The sequence below is a fragment of the Pelodiscus sinensis genome, chromosome 12 (assembly GCF_049634645.1).
Source record: "Pelodiscus sinensis isolate JC-2024 chromosome 12, ASM4963464v1, whole genome shotgun sequence".
Lineage (NCBI taxonomy): Eukaryota > Metazoa > Chordata > Testudines > Trionychidae > Pelodiscus > Pelodiscus sinensis.
Window position 1 is genome coordinate 33762891 of NC_134722.1, and position 22408 is coordinate 33785298.

Consider the following 22408-nt stretch of genomic DNA (forward strand, 5'->3'; position numbering starts at 1 on the left):
TTACGACCACATCCCTCCTCAATCATCTAGGCCTTCTAGTCAACAAAAACAAATCAACGTTGCACCCAGTTCAAAATATAGAGTTTATTGGCACACGCCCAAACTCAATCACAGCTCGAGCATATCTACCTCGACAACGTTTCATAACTATACAAGAAATTATAAGCCTGATGTTTACAACTCCCACCACTACAGTACTTACCTGTTTCCAACTAATGGGATACTAATGGGATATATGTAGTTCACCATGCTCACCTGCATTTTCGATGCTTCCAACTTTGGATAGCAACCGTTTACGTCCCATCACGACACCCCTGGAACAAGAGGGTGAGCATTCCACCAAATGTTCTTGCATCCCTATGATGGTGGACGGTACCGAACAACCTTCTGGCTGGGGTTCCATTCCAACAAATCAAACCCACTACACAGATTACCACAGATGCTTCCCTCCTCGGCTGGGGAGCACATATGGACAATCAAGGGGTTCAGGGAAGGCGGTCCCCATCCGAGACACTACTACACATCAACCTCCTCGAATTAAGGGCAGTAAGGAATGCCCGTGCACACTTTGCCTCCGACATCGCCAATCAGACAGTCCGTATCCTAATGGACAACATTTGCACGTTGTTCTACATAAACAGACATGGCAGAGCCCGCTCCCGCGCCATCTGCATGGAAGCTATCCGCCTGTGGAATTCATTCATCCACAACCATGTCACCCTGATAGCATCCTACCTGCCCGGGGTGAACAACACCAAAGCGGATTCTCTCAGCCGCAACTTCACCTCGGACCACAAGTGCGAGTTACACACAGAGGTCACAAACTCAATCTTCCAGCAATGGGGATGGCCATCTATAGACCTCTTTGCTTCCACCCAGAATACCAAGTGCCCCCAATTCTGGCAAACATTCTCTGGGGGATGCCTTTCTAATCAAATGGACAGCCCCCCTACACTATGCCTTCCCCCCGATACCGCTCATCCCAAGAATCCTACACAAGATCTGCAGAGACAGAGCCCTAGTCATCCTGATTGCTCCATCATGGTCCCGCCAAACTTGGTACCCATACCTGCACAGGCTAGCGGTTCAATTTCCTTATCCACTACTACACCATGTAGACCTGCTATCTCAGGACAATGGCAGAATACTACATCCACAGCTCCATACTCTACATCTTCAGGCATGGCTTCTCTCTGGTTCTTGGAGATAGGAAATCACTGTTCTCAACAAGTGAAGGACATCCTCCTCCATAGTAGGAGACAATCCACTCGAAAAACGTACCTACAAAAATGGTCACGATTCTCCCACTGGTGCCAGCAGGCCAAAGTAGAACCCCATGTCGCCCCACTAAATACCATCCTGGACTTTCTGGACCTTAAAGTATCAGGACTGTCAATCTCTTCTTTAAGAGTCCATGTTTCTGCAGTAGCAGCATTCCATACCTCGGTGGATGGCTTCTCCATATTTGCCCATCCTATCACTAAAAGATTCCTTAAGGGACTCCACAACGTATACCCGCCCTATAAGGCCCCACCCCCCTTATGGAACCTAAACTTGGTTCTGGACCACCTCACCAGACCTCCTTTTGAACCACTGGCTACAGTACCACTCCCCTTTCTTTTTATGAAAGTCTGTTTCCTGTTAGCTGTCACATGGGTCAGGAGGGTGAGTGAACTCGGGACATTAATGGCAGAACCCCCCTACACAGTTTTCACGAAGGACAGGGTCATACTTAGACCTCACCCGACATTCCTGACAAAGGTCTGTACAGAATTCCATGTCAACAAACCGATCGTACTACCTACCTTTTTCCCAAAACAGCACACTTCACAGAAGGACGCTAACCTGCATACTCTGGACATTTGGAGGGCTCTGGCCTTCTTTCTGGAAGGAACAAAACCATTTAGTAAATCCGAAAGACTTTTTATTTCCATTGCCGAGCGTTCCAAAGGAACAGCCATATCATCCAACGAATTTCAAAATGGATCTCAACACGCATAGTCAAGTGTCACACCCTGGGCAATAAACCACTACAGTGCCCACCACAAGCGCATTCCACTTGAGCCACGGCTGCTTCTACAGCCTTTTTGAACAATGTCCCCTTAAGAGACATTTACTGAGCAGCAACATGGTTTTCAGACCAGAACTTTGCAAGACATTACGCTATCCTACCATAATTTAAAGATGACTCAGCAGTTGCTACAGCGGTGCTCTCTACTACCGCTAAACACTGACTCCAGCTCCCTCCAGCCATATGTTGAATATTGCTTTGTAGTCACCTGGAGTGGAGCACCCACAGGGACACTACTCAAAGAAGAAAAGGGAGTTACTCATCTCATGCAGTGACGAATGTTCTTTGAGATGTGTGTCCCTGTGGGTGCTCCACAACCCTCCCTTCTTCCCCTCTGCTCGGAGTCTAAATTACTCTGGCGGAGATGAGGAACTGAAAGGGAGGAGATTGAGCTGCACGCTGCAGAAGGTGGGAAGGGCTCGAGACGCCTCTTGAGCATGTGCGGCTCAACGGAAGAAACTGCTTTGCAAGGCTCCAGTCTGCGGCTCAGGGGACGACCCTTCACTAGAGTGGAGCATCCACGGGGACATACATTTCGAAGAACACTCATTACTGCACGAGGTGAGTAACTCCCTTTTGCCTGCCGGTCCCATCCCCTGAACCAATAGCACTGGAGCTGGGACTTGGGCAACTGGAGCCAGCCAGGTCACTCAGGCTGAGGAGTGGGGCATAAGGGCTAGTGCATGGCCAGTGGTGGCCACTGAGCGCGCATCTCCTCCAGCTTGGAGCATAAGCCGAGCACCCGGAACACTGGGGAGGGGGAAGAGAGGAGGGATGAAGAAGGAGGCCGCGCAGCTGAGGTCAGAGGTGGGCGGCAGGACACAGAGTGACGTGATGACATCGCTCTGTCATCCTGCAGGAAAACTTTTTAGAGAGAGAGAGAGAGAGACTGAGTCTTGTTAGTTTCCAAGGTGCTACAGGACTCCTTGGGGTTTTTTTTAGAAATACTAATGATTAGATTTCCTGGCACCTCAGCCATCTGCAAATACACATTCCTCTGTTAACAGCTCATTAAAAGGCATTTCTTCTCCAGTTTTCTGGCAGGGTAGACACAGTTTACAGCTCCTGGGTATGTGTTGAAAAAATCTACAATTATTCTTTTCCCCTCACCCACCAAGCACTCCTGCTGAGGAGCAGGGGAATCTCTCCCACCCCCGAGACAGCTCTTCAGCCTGAGCATTGTTTGGATGGAGTGAGTTGGGGCATCCCAGTTGTCTCTGTGCACTGGTCCCATTGGCAATATCTAATTCACCAAAGCCAAGGATTAAGAGCTGTTCAGAGAGTTGGCATTTAACAGAGATTTGGAGAGTATGAATTAAAAAAGAGGCTAGAGAGGGAGAAAACACAGAGAACAGGAGCTCCGCCTCTTTACTTTATTCATTTAGGGCTGTCCTAGATCAGACTGTTTCTTACCCATCCCTGTCATAAGGTATAAAAAAGAGAAGCTGATGATAGCGATTTTTTTATGCTTTTTACCTGCTTATTCCCATGCTTTTTGTGGGTTGCTTTGATGGGATATATTGATTAGCAACCTTAACTGAAAATTAAAGTTTGATTTTTTTGGGAGGCAGGAGGACACTACAAGAAAATAAATGGTTAACCCAGCCAGAAAGAGCAACTCTTATTAGATAAGAGTGATTGTTCTTGAAGAAGCAGATTCAAGGGAGATAGGGTAGAGCTGCTCACCCACCACCAAGGTAAAAAAAATGAATAAAACTGGAGTATGAACTTTGTTTTTGAAACTTTGATGCCTGTTTTCACGTATTCATTATTAGGGTGACACTATCCTATTTCAGCACACTCCTGGAATTTATACTAACATTTTAAGACTGTCAGATATTGAAGTTGCTATATGTGAGTTTGGTGGCTGCTGAAATCTGGAACAAATTAAAGAGTGCCTATTTTGTTCCATTCTGGCAGAAACAAATGACAGACATGATGTGTAGTTTCTTTCTAATGCTGTATAAGGACATATTTGAAACCAGAGTATCAGCTCAGGAAAATCCAGAGTAAATTAGAAATGCTTCTTAAACCTTATATTTTATTTTTTAGGTGGGAGGTGCTTTTGCTCCACCTCTGAAGGACTTATGCAGATTCTTGAAAGAAAATCCTGAGTATGGAGTAGCTCCTGAATGGGGAGATGTTGTGAAACAATCTGTGAGTATTTACAGGATGAACCATATCATGATCTGTGCTGTGAAGTCTGCTCTTTTTTTAAAAAAAAATAGACAGACCAATACTAGCATTAGTTTCAGGTACTAATGTCAGGCAACTGTTGTTTAATGTACCTGTGCATGGTCTCAGGAAAATCTTTCAGCTGACCCATGATATCTACTTACCTTTCCTTACGAACAATGATAAAAGTAATTAAAATTGGCCACCAAAATAAAACGATCTCTCCTGGGAAAATGAGTAAGTAGAATTTTTGAAGATTGGTGTAATGGTACTAGGTATACAAATTAAGAGTCAACAATTAATAGCTATGATCTTCTGCCTTTTATTTTCTTGTTCAGAACTGTACCATTAGGCAGATTCCAATGATAAGTGACATTTATATATTGCAAAAGTTCAGTTCTTTTGGGTGTCATACATTTGTCTTTGTTTAAAAAAAAAAAAAAGTGTTTTAATCTATACAGCTCTACAATGACCAGATTTTAAAAGTAGAAATTATAAACTAAATTTTCAGCAAAATTGCTTATGTCCCATCTTCAAAAATAGGACACAGGTTCCTGAATCAGTTGGCACTTCAAAAAATTTTACATTAGTGTCTTGTGCCCTCTGAAAACCAGAAGCGCGGTTTGCTTTGCTCTGGCCTCCCCTTGTACGTGCTATTAGAAATGTGTGACCGAAGGAGCATGCTCCACAGTGCTATTGGAGCGGCTTGATGCCAATAGCAAGATGCATCCAATGTATAGTTTTTCACAGTTTGGGGCTCATGAATGTAAGAATACATATTTATTGTTGCCCCTTCTTCATTGTAGACCAAATTTTCAAATATAGTTTGCAAAATTGTATTTGCAGCTATTTGTGGTCACACAGCTTGTATTCACATTTTGCAAATCAGACAATTGTGCATATGCCAACATGATTTGTGAAATGTAGACTTTGTGCACATATAGGTACTTAAAAATGTGTGGCCTTTTCCCTTTTCTGTAGAATTAGTAAGGAATATCTAAATCTCAAGGGACACATGATAGAGAAGGAATCTACAACCATGTTTTTATTTTTTGCAATGAAAAAACAACCCCAGAAAACAAATCCTGTTGTGTGCAAAAAGTGACAGTCTTCTCTAAGTGCAGTAGATCAAAATAACACTGACCATTTTGTTTGAGGTTTGTACTTCAACTGAAAGGGGAAATTTCACTAAATTGATGCTGGGGGGATTGGGATTTTTTTATTTTATTTTGGGGGGGTTGTGGGTTGTTTTTTTTTTTGTTTGTTTTTTTTTTTGGTCTGCATGTTCAGAACATATCATGCATGTTTTTTCATTGTTAAAACTATATAACTGATTCATCTGCCCTTTGTTTATTGTGATGGGTACCTTTTTAACACAAATTTGCCATCACCCACCAATGAACATTCATCTGTAAGTCCACCCTCCTTTATCTCCATGCAAATAGAAGTGACTAGAGGTCCAGGCCTCAAAATGTTGAATAACAAAATCTTGCTCTGAGGAACCTGACTGACCCTTCCACTCCTCACAGAAGATAATTTTTGGTGGTCATCCTGTGAAGTCTGGATACACTCCTGCAGGAACTGATAGGATTTGTTCATATTTGATGTATAGTCAGCATCAGGCAGAGGATTTCATGACTGGTTGGTTGGTTTAATAACATGTTAGGTTTCTGTGGATAATCATACATACTACAGTATGTAAACATGTTATCTTTTTACTTAACTCATCTAATCCCTGTGTTTGTTGAAAGTTCTGAGCGCTTGTGTTAGTGACAAAATAGTTTTTAGTACTTTTTTCTCTTGATGGTATAGCAGGGCCAATATAACAAAAAGTGAACTACATTCTGTTCGAGTTCATGTGCCAACAGAATTGTAAATTTGCACTTTCACTCCTTGTGAAAATGCACAACTACTTTTCTGTTAAATTAGATAGCTGTGATATAGAATCATAGGGCTGAAAGAGACCTCGGGAGGTCATCATGTCCAACCCCCTGCTAAAAGCAGGACCAATCCCAACTAAATCATCCAAGACAGGGCTTTTTCAAGCCAGGACTTAAAATCCTCTAGGGATAGAGAGTCCACCACCTCCCTAAGTAACCCATTCCAGTGCTTCACCACCCTCTTAGTGAAAAAGTTTTTGCTAATATCCAACCTAGACCTCTCCCACTGCAACTTGAGACAATTGCTCCTTGTTCTGTCATTACTGAGAACAGCCTCTCTCCATCCTCTTTGGAACTTCCCTTCAGGTAGTTGAAGGCTGCTATCAAATCCCACCTCACTTCTCTTTTCTATAGACTAAATAAGCCCAAATCCCTCAGACTTTCCTCATAAGTCGTGTGTTCCAGTCCCCTAATCATTTTTGTTGCCCTCCACTGGACTTTCTCCAATGTGTCCACATCTTTGTAACCACAGTAGCTAGGCAGTTGAAAAAAATCCAATTGTTAGAATCTGATGAGATAACATGATCTTGGTAACTAATCGACTTTTCATTGTCAGTGGTAAATAGGCCAATGGTGGGATGATAGGAGTTACTATAGAGAACTTTTCCTGGGTGTCTGGCTGGTGAGTCTTGCTCACATGCTCAGGGTTCAGCTGATCTCCATATTTGGGGGTAGGAAGGAATTTTCCTCCAGGGTACATTGGCAGAGGCCCTGGAGGTTTTTCGCCTTCCTCTGTAGCATGGGGCACCGATCACTTGCTGGAGGATTCTCTGCATCTTCGGGTCTTTAAACTATTTGAAGGCTTCAATATTTGAGATATAGGTGAGAGGATTATTCCAGGAGTGGGTAGGTGAGATTCTGTGGCCTGCATTGTGCAGGGGGTCAGACTAGATGATCATAATGGTCCCTTCTGACCTTAAAGTCTATGAGCCTATGAATCTAGAAATGACACTAAAATCCAGAAGATCCTAAATCCACACTAGATTTTAAATTTTAAATTCAGATTGTGTGGGCCCAACCCTGAAATAAACTCTGTGAGGATGATTCTCTGTGATAGTAGGGTTCCATGTGGGCACAGAGAACTATTCAGGGCGTAGGCTTGAATGAGGTACGTTTGTTCTGTGCTATCACTTCCCAGAGACAGACTCTCAAGGAGTTGTCTGATTAATCAGACTGCTATGCTAAATTTAATTAAACAGAATAGTTTTGGGAACTATTTTTGAGTAATTTGTAACCATTATATATTTAACTTTATTGTCCTATAGTGGCATTGATTTTCATATATTAATATAGAATGTATCTGTTCCAGGGATTTCTTCCAGAAGGTATGTTTGATCGTATTCTCACTGGGCCTGTTGTACGAGAAGAAGTAAGCAGGAGGGGTAGGCGGCCTAAAAGTGAAATTGCCAAGGCAACCGCTGCAGCAGCAGCTGCAACAGCAGCAAATGTTTCTGTCAACCCTTTGCTAGCCAATGGATTACTTCCAGGAGTGGATCTACCTACTCTTCAGGCCTTACAACAAAACCTGCAAAGCTTGCAATCACTGCAGGTAACAGCAGGATTAATGGGAATGCCTGCTGGACTAACTACTGGAGGAGAAGCTAAGAATGTGGCTGCCATGTTCCCTATGCTGCTGTCAGGAATGGCTGGATTACCAAACTTGTTGGGTATGGGAGGACTCCTAACAAAGTCTACAGAATCTGTTTCAGAGGAGACAAAGGGAAACGACTCAAAAGACCCAGATGTAAAGAAAGAAAGGACAGAAAACCAACATGCAGATAATGGTGGTGAAGACTCTGTATCAAGTTCTCCCTCTACATCCTCTGCTGCTGCCAACCCCTTAGCTCTTAACCCCTTACTTTTGTCCAATATACTTTATCCAGGGATGCTTCTCACTCCAGGCCTTAATCTTCATATCCCAGCTGTGTCCCAGTCCAATATTTTTGATGTACAGAAAACTGAAAACAATGACACAGGCTCAACCAAGCCTACAGAGGAGAAGGAGGAAAATTCTAGGGTTAGAGATCAGGAAGACAAAGGGGGAACAGAGCCAAGTTCTCATAATGAAAACAGCACAGATGAGGGTTCAGAGAAAGCAGATGTTTCATCTGGTTCTGACAGTACATCATCTTCATCTGAGGATTCAGATTCTAGTGAGGAAGACTGACCCCAGACTATGTACTTAAATTATGAACTGATTTTGAATTTATTCTTTAATTATTTCATTGTAAATAACCCAGTGTTGAACGCATCAAATGACTTATTGACTGAACTTTCAGTATTTGTTTAGAAGTGCAAACTGCTTTCAGAGATGTTTTGCATGTAATATTTCTTGAAGTTCATAAGTTTCTGAACTTGTATGTACTATCAATACACAATAGTGTAAAATTACAACAAATGGCATAATTTTGTTGGGAGGTTATTTTATGAAAACAATGCTCAGTAAGAGCTGTATATTTAATATATTTGCAGTGAACACAGAATATTTTAGGCATATTATTGATTTAATTTGAATATAGTTTTACAGCCTCCTTGACACTTATAATTTACAGATCAAAACTCAGCAATAATTTGGGCAGCTAATGAATGTCATGAAAGCTGTAGAATCTACATCACCATCCATTGCTTTAATTACATGAAAATGCTCTAGTGTTGCAATGCACTGCTGATGTTTCCAATTCAGGTACAAGTGTGTGTAAAAGGAGGAAAAAAGTTTCCCAATCAGCCAGTTAAACTGGCTATCTGTTACCTCAGCTGAGTTAGTTTAGGAAGTTTACATTGGTTTCTATACTTGTTTTCAGGTTTGGTTTTGTTTTTAAATACACCCTCTATGATATCATTTTAATCTGACCAGAGATGGGACTGGTTTTTTTTTCTCATTAGAAGTGTTCTCTTCGATAGCAGTAAAGGGAAGTTGACAAAAATAGTCCTATCTCATTCTACTTTGGCACCACATAGACCTATTTAGTTTAAACCTTGCAAAGTTTTGGGCTCCCTCCATAGAAATACAATGTCCTGATTGAGGAGTAGCAACCCCAAAACTGAGAAAAGGCAAACTGTCATGAAGTGCCACTGAAAAGACCTTTCAACACCGCATACTTCATGTAAAAAATGTTTGTTTGCTTTGTTTGTGTAGATTTTTATTTGTGTTTTATGTATAAAACCCCTCCTAGGATTACCAGATAATAAAAGTAAAAAAAGAATATTGATAGTTTAAACTCATTTTGAGTTTAAACTTCTCTAAAGGTTTAAATATGACTAACTACGAAATGTAACCCAAAATCATTCTTGAGGTTTTAAGATTATAATGCTGAGTTGCCCAATTTAAGGAAAAAAAGCACTTTGACTAGTAGAGACAGATAAATTATTCCTGGAAATAACAATAATAGGGTATAAGACATCTGTTCAAATCCAAATCCTTAGAACCCTTTACTGTATAAAATCAAATTAATATTTGATGTGTGATATGATTCCTCTTTGTGCTGAAGCTGCTATTACTCTGACATGGTAGAGGCCCAGATTCACACTTTTATGTTTGAACTGAGATGTCAATTGACCTTAGTTATCTCATTTGTGGTCCAAGAATAGGCAAGTGCTCAGAGAGACTAGATAAAGGTACTAGTAGAATTCATTGAAAAAAGCTTTTTCAAAGGGATAAATTAAAAAAAAAGAAACTGTATATTTTGATATAGTTCTGTTGCTCGCTTGTATAGTAAACAAGACTTTGTTTTTTTTACCAAGAACTTTTCCAATACATTCTATGTGCAAAATAATTAACCCCATGATTAGAAGCAGTATTACATGTAATTACACAATTATACAAGTCCCATTTGGATTGTGCTGGTTACTGTATTTTCCCACAATAGTATTCTGATTTTTGGCCTTTCATGCAGTGTCTTAGCAATAGTGAAAATTATAACCTGCCAAGAGAAGGGTGTAGCAATTCTTCATCATGAAAGGATGTTACATATTTAATATTTTGCCCTTTGTAATATAGCACTTTTGTTTAACTAGGATGCATCTATGAAATAGCCAAAGTTTTCCAAACACAGTTATTAACTTAGTTTTCTGATGGAGTATTTCAACAACACCCTTTCCCCACAAAAGAAATACTAAATCTTGTGGCTAAAACATAATTTATATCAAATTTATGAAATAAAGTATTTTCCTAATTATGGTCAAGTGAGTTTGCTTACCGTTTTAGTGATTCTCTTTCTGTGTAATAAGGCAATTACAGTTTCTAATAATTAAGGCTGATATAGACTTCAATATAATGTATTGAATTTATTTTGAATCATTATCTATTGGAAGAGGAAAAATGGGTCCCACTATCAGCTAAACAATATGCAAATATGGTTATATAAAGTTAAGGGTTGTAAGGAAACTTCAGTAGATGTATACGAATATTGAAGTTACAGAGGATATCCAAGGTGGTGATAAAGTGTGTGTTGGTAGTTACTAAAAGAACTTTAGCTGTTACTGCCTTGTATTTCTATCCCTTGTTTTAGGCTTCATGATACAAGTCTTAGTCCAGTTTTTCTTTTGGACATTGCAATATTTGCCAGTTGTGTTCTGTGTAGTCTGAATTTGCTTTCTGTAGTTGAACAAGCGTCTTAAAAAGTCATTTGTAATTTATTGAATTACTTTCTATGATGTTCTATAGAGGAAATGGAAGTTTAATTATTTTTTATTAAACATATTCTTTGACTACCCTGATGTCAGCCTTGATACATTAAAGAAATTAACATAAATACAGATTTCTATACCTGTGAGCAGTGTAGGTGAAGCTGTTAGTAAAATTCCAAGGTGTTAAAGTACATATTAAAATGTGAAACAAAATTTGAAATTATTCAGTTAAGAATTCAAATCAAGATCATATAACTCTTTTCATATAACTGCATACAAATTCTGTGAATTAAAGCTAGTGTTACCAGTGTTGTTTTTGAAAGAATCTATTTCAGCCTATTTCCTGTAGTATTTATATGGATGTTGTGTTGATTTTACCAATGTTATTTAGAGACATTATTATAACAAGATAACTTTCTGAACCAAGAAAAAAAAGTTTGATTATTTTTAAAAAATCAAGCTATTTCACACAAAATATGGTAATTTTAAAATATGAAGCTTGTATCCTGAACAGGCACAGGAAGGCACTTTATAACTCTCAATCTCTAATTTTTATGAAAATCTGAAGAAAAACTAACAGCTAAATTATACTGAAAGTAAACCGCTTATTATAAACAAAATAAAGTATTAATAGCCTCACAATTTGTGAAATATGCCACCTGATAGCTATTGCTAGGAATGAGAAGACTGTCAAAGTTTATGGAAATCAATCATAAAGTTTGATTTCCTTTAAAGTCATTTATTTCTAGTTTTATAGGAAAATATTAGGCCAGAAGATGGATGTGACTGGAAGAACCATAATGTCTATCTAAATCTGTCTGTCAATCTGTTTTGCTTTTATATCCTGTGTTACCTTTTAAGTGCTTGTCTACATTTTTTGATTATATTGGCAGCTGCAACTACAATTGCTACTTTTAGTTTAAGCCCGGTGTTCCCAAATTTAATTGCATGCAACCTCCTTTTAACACCAAAATTTACTACATGACCACATGAGGGCGGGACAGAAGACTGAAACCTCCCAAGGCCCATTGCCCCAGATGCAGGGGCCAAAGCCAAAAGGCCTGAGCCCCACTTCTGGCGGGGGGGGGGGGGTGCAAAGCCAAAAGGCTTCAGTCCCAGAGAAGTGGGTGGCCTTTAACCTGAGCCCTGCCACCCTCAAGCTGCAGCCCTCAAGCTTTGGTTTGGCCCTAAGCACTTTATGCAATTCTCCACCAAAAATCTTATGCTTTTAAGAAGCACACAGGATCTTTCAGGGGAAAAGGCAATACACCGCATTTATGAAGATTTTTATACTAAAGTAGCTAGCATATGCTTACATGATACACACACACACACACACACACACACACACACACACACAAAACGTATACCAATTGGTGTTATATTTATCAGTCCAGGGCCCAGATCTCTTTGATGGCCAACCAGATTGATTATGGGTAGGGAGGAGTGGCGCTTTTTTGGTCCAGACTGATGCTTCAGAATCTTAGCAAGAAGTACCCCCAAACTGTGGAAAACCAGCCCCTTTTTATAGCAGTTTTTTTTAATTGGGATTAGTAAATTTTGCACTATCATACTGTAATTAATCGCAGTTTGACGAGTGCTTGTTTTAAGTTTTTTTATATTACAACTATTATGTTTTAATTGATAGGTGCTTGTCTTGTTTTTAAAGTAGTTAATCTGCCTTTAATTCGCATTTAATAGTCTATTCAGCAATTTTCTTGCACCTTTATATTTGCCTTGGCTCCTCTTTGGAATATTTGGTCCAGTGATAGCAAACACTGCCTGCTTAATGCATTTTTAGTCAGCATTGGGCTGTTCTTTTCTGCAAGTCAGAAAGGATGGCTGGTAACGTACACGGAGGCACATTACATAAAGCTACAATTAGCTACATGGCTACACTTTAACCAGTTAACCAAGTAAAAAATATTTTACATCCCTACTCACAACCTACTTTGGGATCCTGACCCGCAGCTTGAGAACCCAGATTTAAGCCATTCAGGATAAATATATTTTTCCTGTACGTTCTCTAGTTGTCTGTGCCTTCTCGTTTCAGTCTGCTACACAGTTCTACTCTATGTTAATTCAGTGATATCCATCTTATCTGAATCCTATCTTTTAAGTCTTAAGGGTGCTCTTTCTTACTCCTTTTTCAGATGAATGTATACATAATTTATTAACCTGTCATTGTCCTATTTAAATTTGGAGAACCTGCAGAAGCTCTGATAGCTTTGTTTTTATTTTAAAGGGCCCATTTCTAGAGCCCTGCCAATCCACTTTATATCCACCAGTATCTGCATCCATAGATATGGGTGTAGATATCTGTGGCTCACTTTTGCCGATAGAGATGTGGATACAAATTTTGTATCTAGAACCCAGCAAGTTTGCAGCAATCTGCTTTATATCCAGGGCCGACTTATCCATTAGGCACAGTAGGCACAGTGCCTAGGGCCCATGATACTTTTAGGAGCCCACAAAAATGTTTTAATTTCTTTTAAAATCAGAAGAAAAAAATGAACTTTTAGGGTCGAAGAAAATGTTTTAATTTTTTTCTCATATCAGAAAAAAATGAAACTTTTAGGGCCCATGAAAATCTATTAAATTTTGCCTAAAACAGAAAAAAAATGTTCAAGTATTTAAAGTTATATCAAAAATAATTTTTAATATTTTTTTTTTAATGGAGGAAGGGGCCCACGAAAGTCATAATGCGGCCCTGTTTATATCTGTGAGTATCCGATCCTTGGATGGGGATATCTATGGCTCATTTTTGCGGCCAGAGATACAGGTCTGGGTACAAAATGTTGTATCTGTGCAGGGCTCTACTCATTTGAGGAGAAAGTCATACATCTCAAAGCAGCAGATAAATAAAAATATATGTGGTTGGTAGCCATATATCTTCTTTGGATGTAATCCTCTCAGATGTGTCTCAGGTTAAACTGGAGAAAGATCAGAGATTTCAAAGGAATATACAAATTGTGTAGACAATAGTATTGGTGACACAGTGAGTACCTCTGCACTGCATCTGGGACTATGCTTCCCAACTTGAGTATACAGACTGGTTCTGGCTCTGCTTGAGTGAATGCACTTAAACATAGCAATATAGTCAAGGGCACAACATGCAAAGGCTTGGATTACTTTACCAACTATGCTCCCAGGAGTTTGGAGTGGGTTTGACTCAGATGGTTAGTCTGAGCTGCCACCTCTGCTACTGCATTGCTATTTTTAACCTGCTAACTTGAGCAGAACAAGCACGTCTATTCTAGCTAGCAAGCATGCTCCCAGCTTCAATGTATATGTACAGATGAATTGACAGTCTTGTTTACTAACTACAGGCAGTCCCCAACTTACGCGGATCCGACTTACGTCGGATCCGCAGTTACGAACGGGGCTGCCCCAGAGTACACGGACTGCGGGACCTCGCGGTCCTGCTGCCCGTGTACTCTGGGGCTTTCTCTGCGTCTCCCTGGTCTGCAGACCAGGAAGACGCAGAGCAAAGCCGCGGAGGGGCTCGGGCAGCGGGGCAGACCCACTGCCCGAGTCCCCCCCCCCACCCCCCCGGCACGGCTTTGCAAAGCCACGGGGGGGGCTCGGGCAGCGGGGCACCCCAGGCGCGCCTGGGCTGCTCCGCTGCCGGCTTCCCCGAGGCTTTGCAAAGCCGCGGGGGAAGCCGGCAGCGGGACAGCCCAGACGCCCCGCGGCTGTCCCGCTGCCGGCATCCTCAGAGGCTTTGCTCCCCGTCTCCCTGGTCTGCTGGTCACCAGCAGACCAGGGAGACTGGGAGCAAAGCCGCGGAGGACCCAGGCGGCGGGACCGCGGTGCGTCTCGGTCCGCCGCCCGTGTCTTCCTGGTCTGCTGGGGTGGGGGGGGCGCAGCTAGTACGCCCCCCCCCCCAGCAGACTAGGCTTTTCTCTGGACACCTGTGGCAGAGCAGCTGGGGTGCTGCCGGTTGGTCCCGCAGTGCCGCTCTGGGCGCTACTGGTCCAACCCATCAGCACCCCAGCTGCTCTGCCCCAGGCGTCCTGATTTAGCCGCTGCTGAAACTGACCAGCGCTGACTACAGGAAGCCCGAGGCAGAGTTGCTCTGCCCCGGGCTTCCTGGAATCAGCTGCTGATCAGTTTCAGCAGCAGCTGACTTGGGGACGCTTGGGGTTCTTAAGTTGATTCTGTATGTAAGTCAGAACTGGCGGTCAGTTTCAGCAGTGGCTGAATCTGGACGCCAGTTCCGACTTACATACAGATTCAACTTAAGAACAAACCTACAGTCCCTATCTTGTACGTAACCTGGGGACTGCCTGTAATATCCTAGCACCAAGTTAGCACCTTAGGAAGCAAAGTGCACCTCATTATCAAGACATGAATTGAATATCTGTGGTCACGCAAGACTTACAGTGTTTGATATGCTGGATGATATTTTGAATCTATTTGTCAAATTCCAGCCCAGGATGTTAATTCTACCTACTCTCTCTGCAATTTCAACTGGAAATGTTATTTTTTTACTTCCCTGCCCTAAATTATTGCCCCATCAATACACTATCACAAAGATGTTTTTGTGTATGTATCTGTGATATGTATTACACATTACATCCCAAAGTGCTTTATAAAATAATTTACATTGTAAACTTTATTACTGTGTGTGCATATAAAGAGGTTTTGTATTGTTCAGTTATCCCAGTGTAGAGAATCTGCAGTGGTGAAAAGAGGGAATCTGCAGTTTACCCCATATCTAAATTATACACCAGCGCCATGCATGCACTTTGAGAGGATCAGGGTTGCATCCATGTGGCTACACCAATTTAGTAATTCTTAATGAGATGGGGATGTAAGGTGCGGGAAGGCTCTGCATTTCCAAACCACCAGGCATAGCCCCGCCAACAGTCCACCCCCACAACAAGTCTTCTTACTTTCTAACTAAAATGGTAATATTATTTCAGTAAGCAGAGACATTCTTTGTATCAACCTGAAAAGAAAGGACCAACGGGGAAAAAAATGTTTGATTTCTTAAACTGAGTAGTAGCTGATTAAAATGCATTGTCTATATTCTAATTCTGAAATGTAATAATCCTGATAATGTTGCTTTACCCAAAGGTTTGAAATGCAAATAGTCTAATTCTAGTAAAATTGAGAAGCCCAGATAAAATTATTTCTGATGATTAATTTTTTCTTATGAAATGAGAAAAATCTCTTTGAGGAAGTAGAACTTACATTTTGCAAGTACTGACTGTATTTCAAATAAAAATGGTTACAAGTGTAATTCACACTTGTAAGTATTAAAAGATGTTCTAATGCTAAAAGTATTAAATGAAAACGTAAGAATTACAAGGACAAAACATCAGAGGTTTTCAGAGGGTTTGTTTGTGTACTTATTTATGCATGCAATACATTGTTTATTGCATCCATTATTTACTCCATTCCAGGGGTGCATTCCAGGGGTAGGCAGAAATGCAAACAGGTTACTGGTTGTTTAAGGACGTTACTCCAACTGGGAATTATCCAAGTGCTGTGTGCTCCAGATGCATTCCCCTTTCACTGCATGCTACTGATTTGAATGGGAGGTGTAGGAATTGGCTCTGTCAACACTGCCTTCCGAGGAGGCTGCTATGTGGATACTGGGGGAGGCAAGCCCCCAGCCCCAGGAGATGCTCCCCACTTCCAACCATGCGCATGCTCCCCACTTCCAACCACGTGGAGGAGAGTGGGCACATGTTCGCTGCAGCCTTCACCAGCACAGGTGGAAGGCACAGTGTACCCCGTGGCCCAGCCTGGCCCTGCCTCTTGAGCACTGGAGCATGGGGAGGGCAGGCACTGGAACAGCCACACTCTGCCCCCAGAACTCCTACAGCAGGTGTTGTGGGGGTGGACTGTTGGCGGGGCTATGCCTGGTGGTTTGGAAATGCAGAGCCTTCCCGCACCTTACATCCCCAATGCCCATGCCTGGAGGTATCCCGCACTGAATAATGTGAGAGAAGTTTTCACTCTGGAGAGTAAAAGGAACCAAGATAATCTGGTCTAATAACTGTGGTTTTTTTCACTAGATCCTGTTTCTGTACCTAAACAAAGGTGGTGATCTAAAAATCCTACTCCACTTGTGGCAATGAAAGATAAGCCACTTTTAAGCACTTGAAGATGTTGCTGGCATGAGCCAGAGCACAGAATGTATCTTCAACTGAGGTAAATTGTGTTAGTCTGTAACTTTAAAAAACTTTACATTTTTAAGTTTTTTTAAGTTACAGACTAACATCTACCCCTCTGAGGTAAATTTTGAAAGCTTTCATTAAAATCAATGAGCTGTGACAATTTACCCCAAATGTGTTCCTCCTGGAAGAATTTAAGATGACTGGTTTTGAAGGTTTGGACAGAATTAAAATACCCTTGCAGGGAAGAGAAGCGAATTTTCATTAAGAGTTAAAAGTGAATAGTTAAAGGAACTTTCCTCAGAGGTGAGTTTGGTTGAGGTGACGTGGGCTGACCAATAAGGTTCTTACGGAGGTGGATATCTACATTCTGAATCATTTCTCTCCCGTGGAAATTCAGTGTTATTTCCGTAGTTTTAATTTGGGATAAAATTAAGTATTGTGGATTCTACTTTAAAACAATTTAGAAAATAATTGAAAACAAAATTACCACTGTACAAGAGCCTCCTCCTACACAACTTGGCATGAATCAGAGACTATGGAATGGCCACCAGTAATGAAAAAAGTAAACTTAAGTAAGGTAGATTGAGACTGGTCTCTCTGTGTGTCTCTTTATCATTATCCTGGAATCAGCTAGCCCATGCCTCATCTCTCTGCTTTCCTTCCAGCTCCCCCAGACTGAAGGATGATGGATAAAAGAGAGAAGAGAGGGATACAAAAAAGAAACTCTAAAAAAGTAGGAGTCAGAAACTCCCAAATGAAAGGGTCATTCTGAGTTTCCTCTATGAGAGAAGAACTTGCTTCCCTGCCTGTTCTCCAACTCATTTCAGAGCAAGTGCTAAGGGTATTAACGTCATGTGAGTAAGATTTGCATTGGCATCACTTTTACTGCCCCTTGTATCAATGAGAGATAGTTGGCTGTTTTTCCCTCTCTCTTCAGACTATCCCTATCCCATGTCTAAGCTGATGGGGGACTGTTTCTTCTGCAACCTCTGCAACTCTTTTCTCTGGGGTGTGAGAGATGACACTTGGCTACCTACTCTATTTCCAGCACTTGTGAATCTGTTGGATAGGGACTTTCTTCCACCCTGTCTTCCTGCCACCATTCCTCAGACTCTTTACCTGCATTAGATGTGGCTGCTATTGTGCTGTCTTAGAACAGGCATAATTGTGATGAAAGCAGCAGGAAACAGCTAACAAAAAGTGTGGCTAGAGCTCAGCTCTGCACTCCTGCAATTGGGGGAGGGGGCTGTCTACTGCTGTTTAATGAGAGATGAGAGAGCAAATCTGGAGGGTCCCCAACACCACAGTCCAGCATACTACTCTGCTTATAAGGCAGTCATGCTGCTTCTTTGAGTGATTGTTCATGCCCATTGAATGTAGGTGGGTGTGCTCACCACATACACCAGTGCTGGAAGATTTTTCCTCAGCAGTACCCGCAGGGGAGCCAGCCCAGACACCTCACAGAATTAATTATGCGGCATGTGTCTACCACAAAGGGCACCTCCAGTCCTCTCTACCCTCAGTTTCTTCTTGCTGACAGTGACGGTGCTTGGAACCTGCTCATCTCAGTGTGAGCATTTCCCTAGCTGAACTTGCTTTTCCTTGTAAATAGTTTCTATTGCTCGTTTACTGTTCTAAATAGTGCAGGTTCCATAGGGACCTATTCCCTGGCTTCAAGTTGTGTCACAGCTGGAATCAGCCCATGCTAGTGAGTGACACTCACTGCGACCATTTGCAGTGCTTAGCGGAAGCTCATAGAAGTGATATATGCCACATTTGCAAGTCCTTCAAGCCTTGCACCAGGCAGACATATTCATCTGAAGTCTTCTGTAATGGAGTCCACCTTAGCTCCGATGCATGAGCATTCAGATTCGGCACCAAGCACTGCTGGCCTGATGGCACCGCTAACTGGCACCGCTCACTAGGTAAGGCAAGGGCAAGTCTCCTGGACCTAAGAAAAACAGGCCCAGAACATTGATGCCAGTGGCCTCTCCCTGGTTTGTTCAGCAGACAACTCAGGCCTCTTCGGAGCATGGGTCCCCTTCTCGCTCCCTGGCCCGATCTCAAATGGTATGCCTACACTTATGTCGACACCCAAAAGTCATCAAAACAAAAATCACCAGAGGGTGTTCACACTTGCTCCCTTGGTCAACAGATCATGTCCACTTTGGGGACACCATCATCACCTATGTAGTGGGAAGGCAGAGCTGATCTGTGAACATCTTGGGTTTCCCTCTGAGTTCTCCCACAGCCTCAGCTGCTGGGAGCAGCATGATGAGTAGCTTTGTGAGCCCTCCATGCTGAGAAATGTCAAAGCAGAACAGCGTCTATACCCTTGCCCTCACACCAGCAGGCTGCCTGCTACTGTGTTCCCAATGCAGGACAAAACAACATTCCAATGATTTGTTCTTTGTTCCCCAAACAGAGCAGCTTACTCAGCTGTCAGATATCTCTCAGCTTTGAAAGGGGATAAGCAGCGGTACCTGTGGAGGCACCAGTAAATATAGCAGCGGTACCCCGCCAGGGGCTTATCCTGGTGAACCACTGTTGTCTTATTGCCTACCCTGGACTAACCTAACCTGGATCAAGATATGACTAATAAGTACCCTGTATCCTTTAAGAAATACTACTTAGTCTCCAAGGTAGATGGCAACTTAGTAGCCATTACTTCAAAAATCTGCCCCTATATTTATTCTCTCCCTACCCAAATGACCAGAGTGGATTCAGTCATCTGCCAGTGTAAAGGTTTTGAGATCATTGCCTTGGTGCTCAAGATTGCCAGCCATTTGGTTTATATAGTAAGGTTGCTGCAGTGTCAACTAGATCACTCACCTGGCAGTAGGTAACATAAAATTGGGTCACAAGGCAGCATGACAGTAACATGTATGAAGGATTTTTGTTCTGCCTTACTACTTTGCCACACAAATCAAGCTTGTGCACAAGGAGAATACGAAGGGTGCAACCCCCCCCCCCCCAGCCACCACCACCACCACCATGGTTCCCCAAGTAAACATGCTCCAGTTAACTGGGGAAAGGCAGGAGAGGTGCCCTGTCCCAGCCTCCCTCCCACATCCTCTAGTCGGCCAGGGGAAGGCTGAGGCTGATTTCCAGCTTACTTGGGAGACCAGGGTGGGGGAGATGCGGTCACATCTTTGCAGTCTAAATTTATGAAAAAGCACACCCACCCAGAAATTCCTGCATATGGGCCTGCAAATTCTGATAGAATTGTCTGTAAAATTATGGGCGCACTGCTTGGTCTACAGTAATGGACATACTTGATTTTGGTTTTAGAATGCCACTTTGTCAGGAACAATTCACTTTGAGACTACTGCATTCAAAGAAGTTCAGCTGTTTCAGGAAGTGAACAATGTGATGTATGTAAAAACCCATATGTTGTCTCCCAAAGTTCCCTGCAACCCTGGTCGTCTTGTAAGAAATATCATGTTTCTCTTTCTCAGAGCACTTTCCAGGGTGAAAAGTCTAGTATTATGTGGACTGCTATAGCATCTGGGAGCTGTAAACATGGACCAGAACTCCATTGGCATAATTAGTGTCTACATTAGGGGTTACACCAGTTCAGTAGTATTGGTGACTGAAAATTTTGTGTAGACAAGGCCTGAGATGGCTCTGAGCAGTGAGTTAGAGGGATACAATGAGTTAATGTTTAAGTTGTGTATTGATCTTATTTTGCACAACTGAGCTTTGTGCATATTAGCAGATTAACTTTTAAGGGAGACTTTTCAGTGGAAATTATCACTATTTTAAATCAATTAATATATTTATCACCAAACATTGTGATAAAAATATTTCATAATTGTTTTTTATTGAGCAGAAATCTATAAAACAATTGCCCTGGCACAAAGCTAGCTATGAAGACTGTGCCATGTTTAAAATAATAATTTTATCTGTTTTAAGTGATTTTATCTTTCTAATTCAGGAGGTTGTATTTATTATTTTTGTAAATAGTTACAGGGTAATTTCCAGTGGGTCCTTCTTAGTCCTCCTGAACATTTAGGCCATAACCGTGCAAAGAATGAGTGTACTTCACTTTCTGCATTGTATGAGTAATCCCAATCACTACAGGTTCACAGACCCTGATCTTCAACTTGTGTAAACTGCTACAGCTCAACTGAAATCCACTGAATGATTGCAATTAACACCAGCTGAGGATCTGCAGGATCAGGACCGTAAATTGAAAAGGTTTGGACAATTTTGAGCGGTTATAGCAGAAAAGTGTTTAAAACAAAAACTCAAATCAACTTGTTCGAATATGAGGAGACCAAACAGACACAGTTAAAATTTTTTACAACAAAGGCTTAAAATGTTGGCTTCACTTTCCCTGATTTTCAGTCTTAAATTGTATTGATACATAAGTTTGAAAGGATTGTTTAATTTCCCCCATCTATTCTTGGTGAAAAGAGCTACAGTAATGGATTTACTTTGTGGCCACTTCCTTTCATTCTGACACATTAGGTTTTATGCCTACAATGTATCTCCTATTAGGGCTGCTCTCCACTTTTCATTACAGCAGGAACAGCTGTGAGCCTGCTGCTAACTCCGCTGGCCCCACAGAGCTATCAAGCTGTTACAAATCTGCAGGCGAAAACAGACTAGGAATGGCTTGTTCAAGGAACAAGTGCAGTCCGCCAAATTGAAGAGGGAGTGCTTAAGCAAAAGGAGGAATACGCTGCTGAAGGAGATGTACATGGAACATGAGGACAGGAGAACATGCAGGTAACTGGAAGTGAGGAACCAGGATCATCTTGATGTGTGTGGTGGTTGTGATGGACCCCATGGCAGCTTTCCAGAATGCCTACATGAACAGGCACCCTCTCCAGCCCTTGCAGAACAACATTCCCTCCTCAGAGATTTTCATAGCTTCCTCTCCTATGGCCCTAGAACAGAGTGTGGGAGTCACTCACACTCGACCCTGAGGGATATGTCTTGAAACAAAAGGCTGTCCTTGCAATTGTGATCATACACATTCAGAAGCGGTCCGAAGCTCACTGTGGCAGCTGGTGCCCTAGGCGGAAGGTGCGATCGGCACCTGTGCCTGCATGGCTGTCAATGGCTGTGATGTAATCATGACATCATCAGGCGCCTGGACCCATGGTGCCCTAGGCAATTGCCTAGGTCCATGGGTTGCCCCTGTACGCATTCACATCCTTCAGTTCCTGCTCTGGCCTTCTTTTCTGTCCCTGCTATGTTCCCTAAATAAAAAGGCATTAATTTCTTAATGGGTAGTCTGCTTATGGCTTGTGTTGGAAAGAGGAGAGGGAGTATTACAGGCAGACACACTAATGGCAGGGACACCTTTCATAAAACTGTCGAAGTCTGATGTGCACTTCTCCTCACTGTGCTCTCATTGCTCGGGTTAGATGCTGAGTATTGCCCTTTCCCCTTCCCCGACAGATCACATCTCCCCTTACATTCACAAATACCGTGGAGCCCAGCGTTGGCTACCA

General features: G+C 42.1%; 1 protein-coding gene across 13 annotated transcripts in view; it reads left to right on the top strand.

The window, feature by feature from the left end:
• Positions 1-10902, top strand: part of CHD9 (chromodomain helicase DNA binding protein 9) — a 218551-nt gene extending 207649 nt beyond the window's left edge. For all 13 annotated transcript variants that reach the window (XM_075940258.1, XM_075940265.1, XM_075940262.1 and 10 more), the window contains 2 exons: positions 4124-4228; positions 7496-10902. In XM_075940258.1, coding sequence (XP_075796373.1) covers positions 4124-4228; positions 7496-8353 — 963 coding nt within the window. In that variant the 3' untranslated portion in view covers positions 8354-10902. The remainder of the gene's footprint in view (positions 1-4123; positions 4229-7495) is intronic.
• The last annotated feature ends 11506 nt before the right edge of the window (positions 10903-22408 follow it).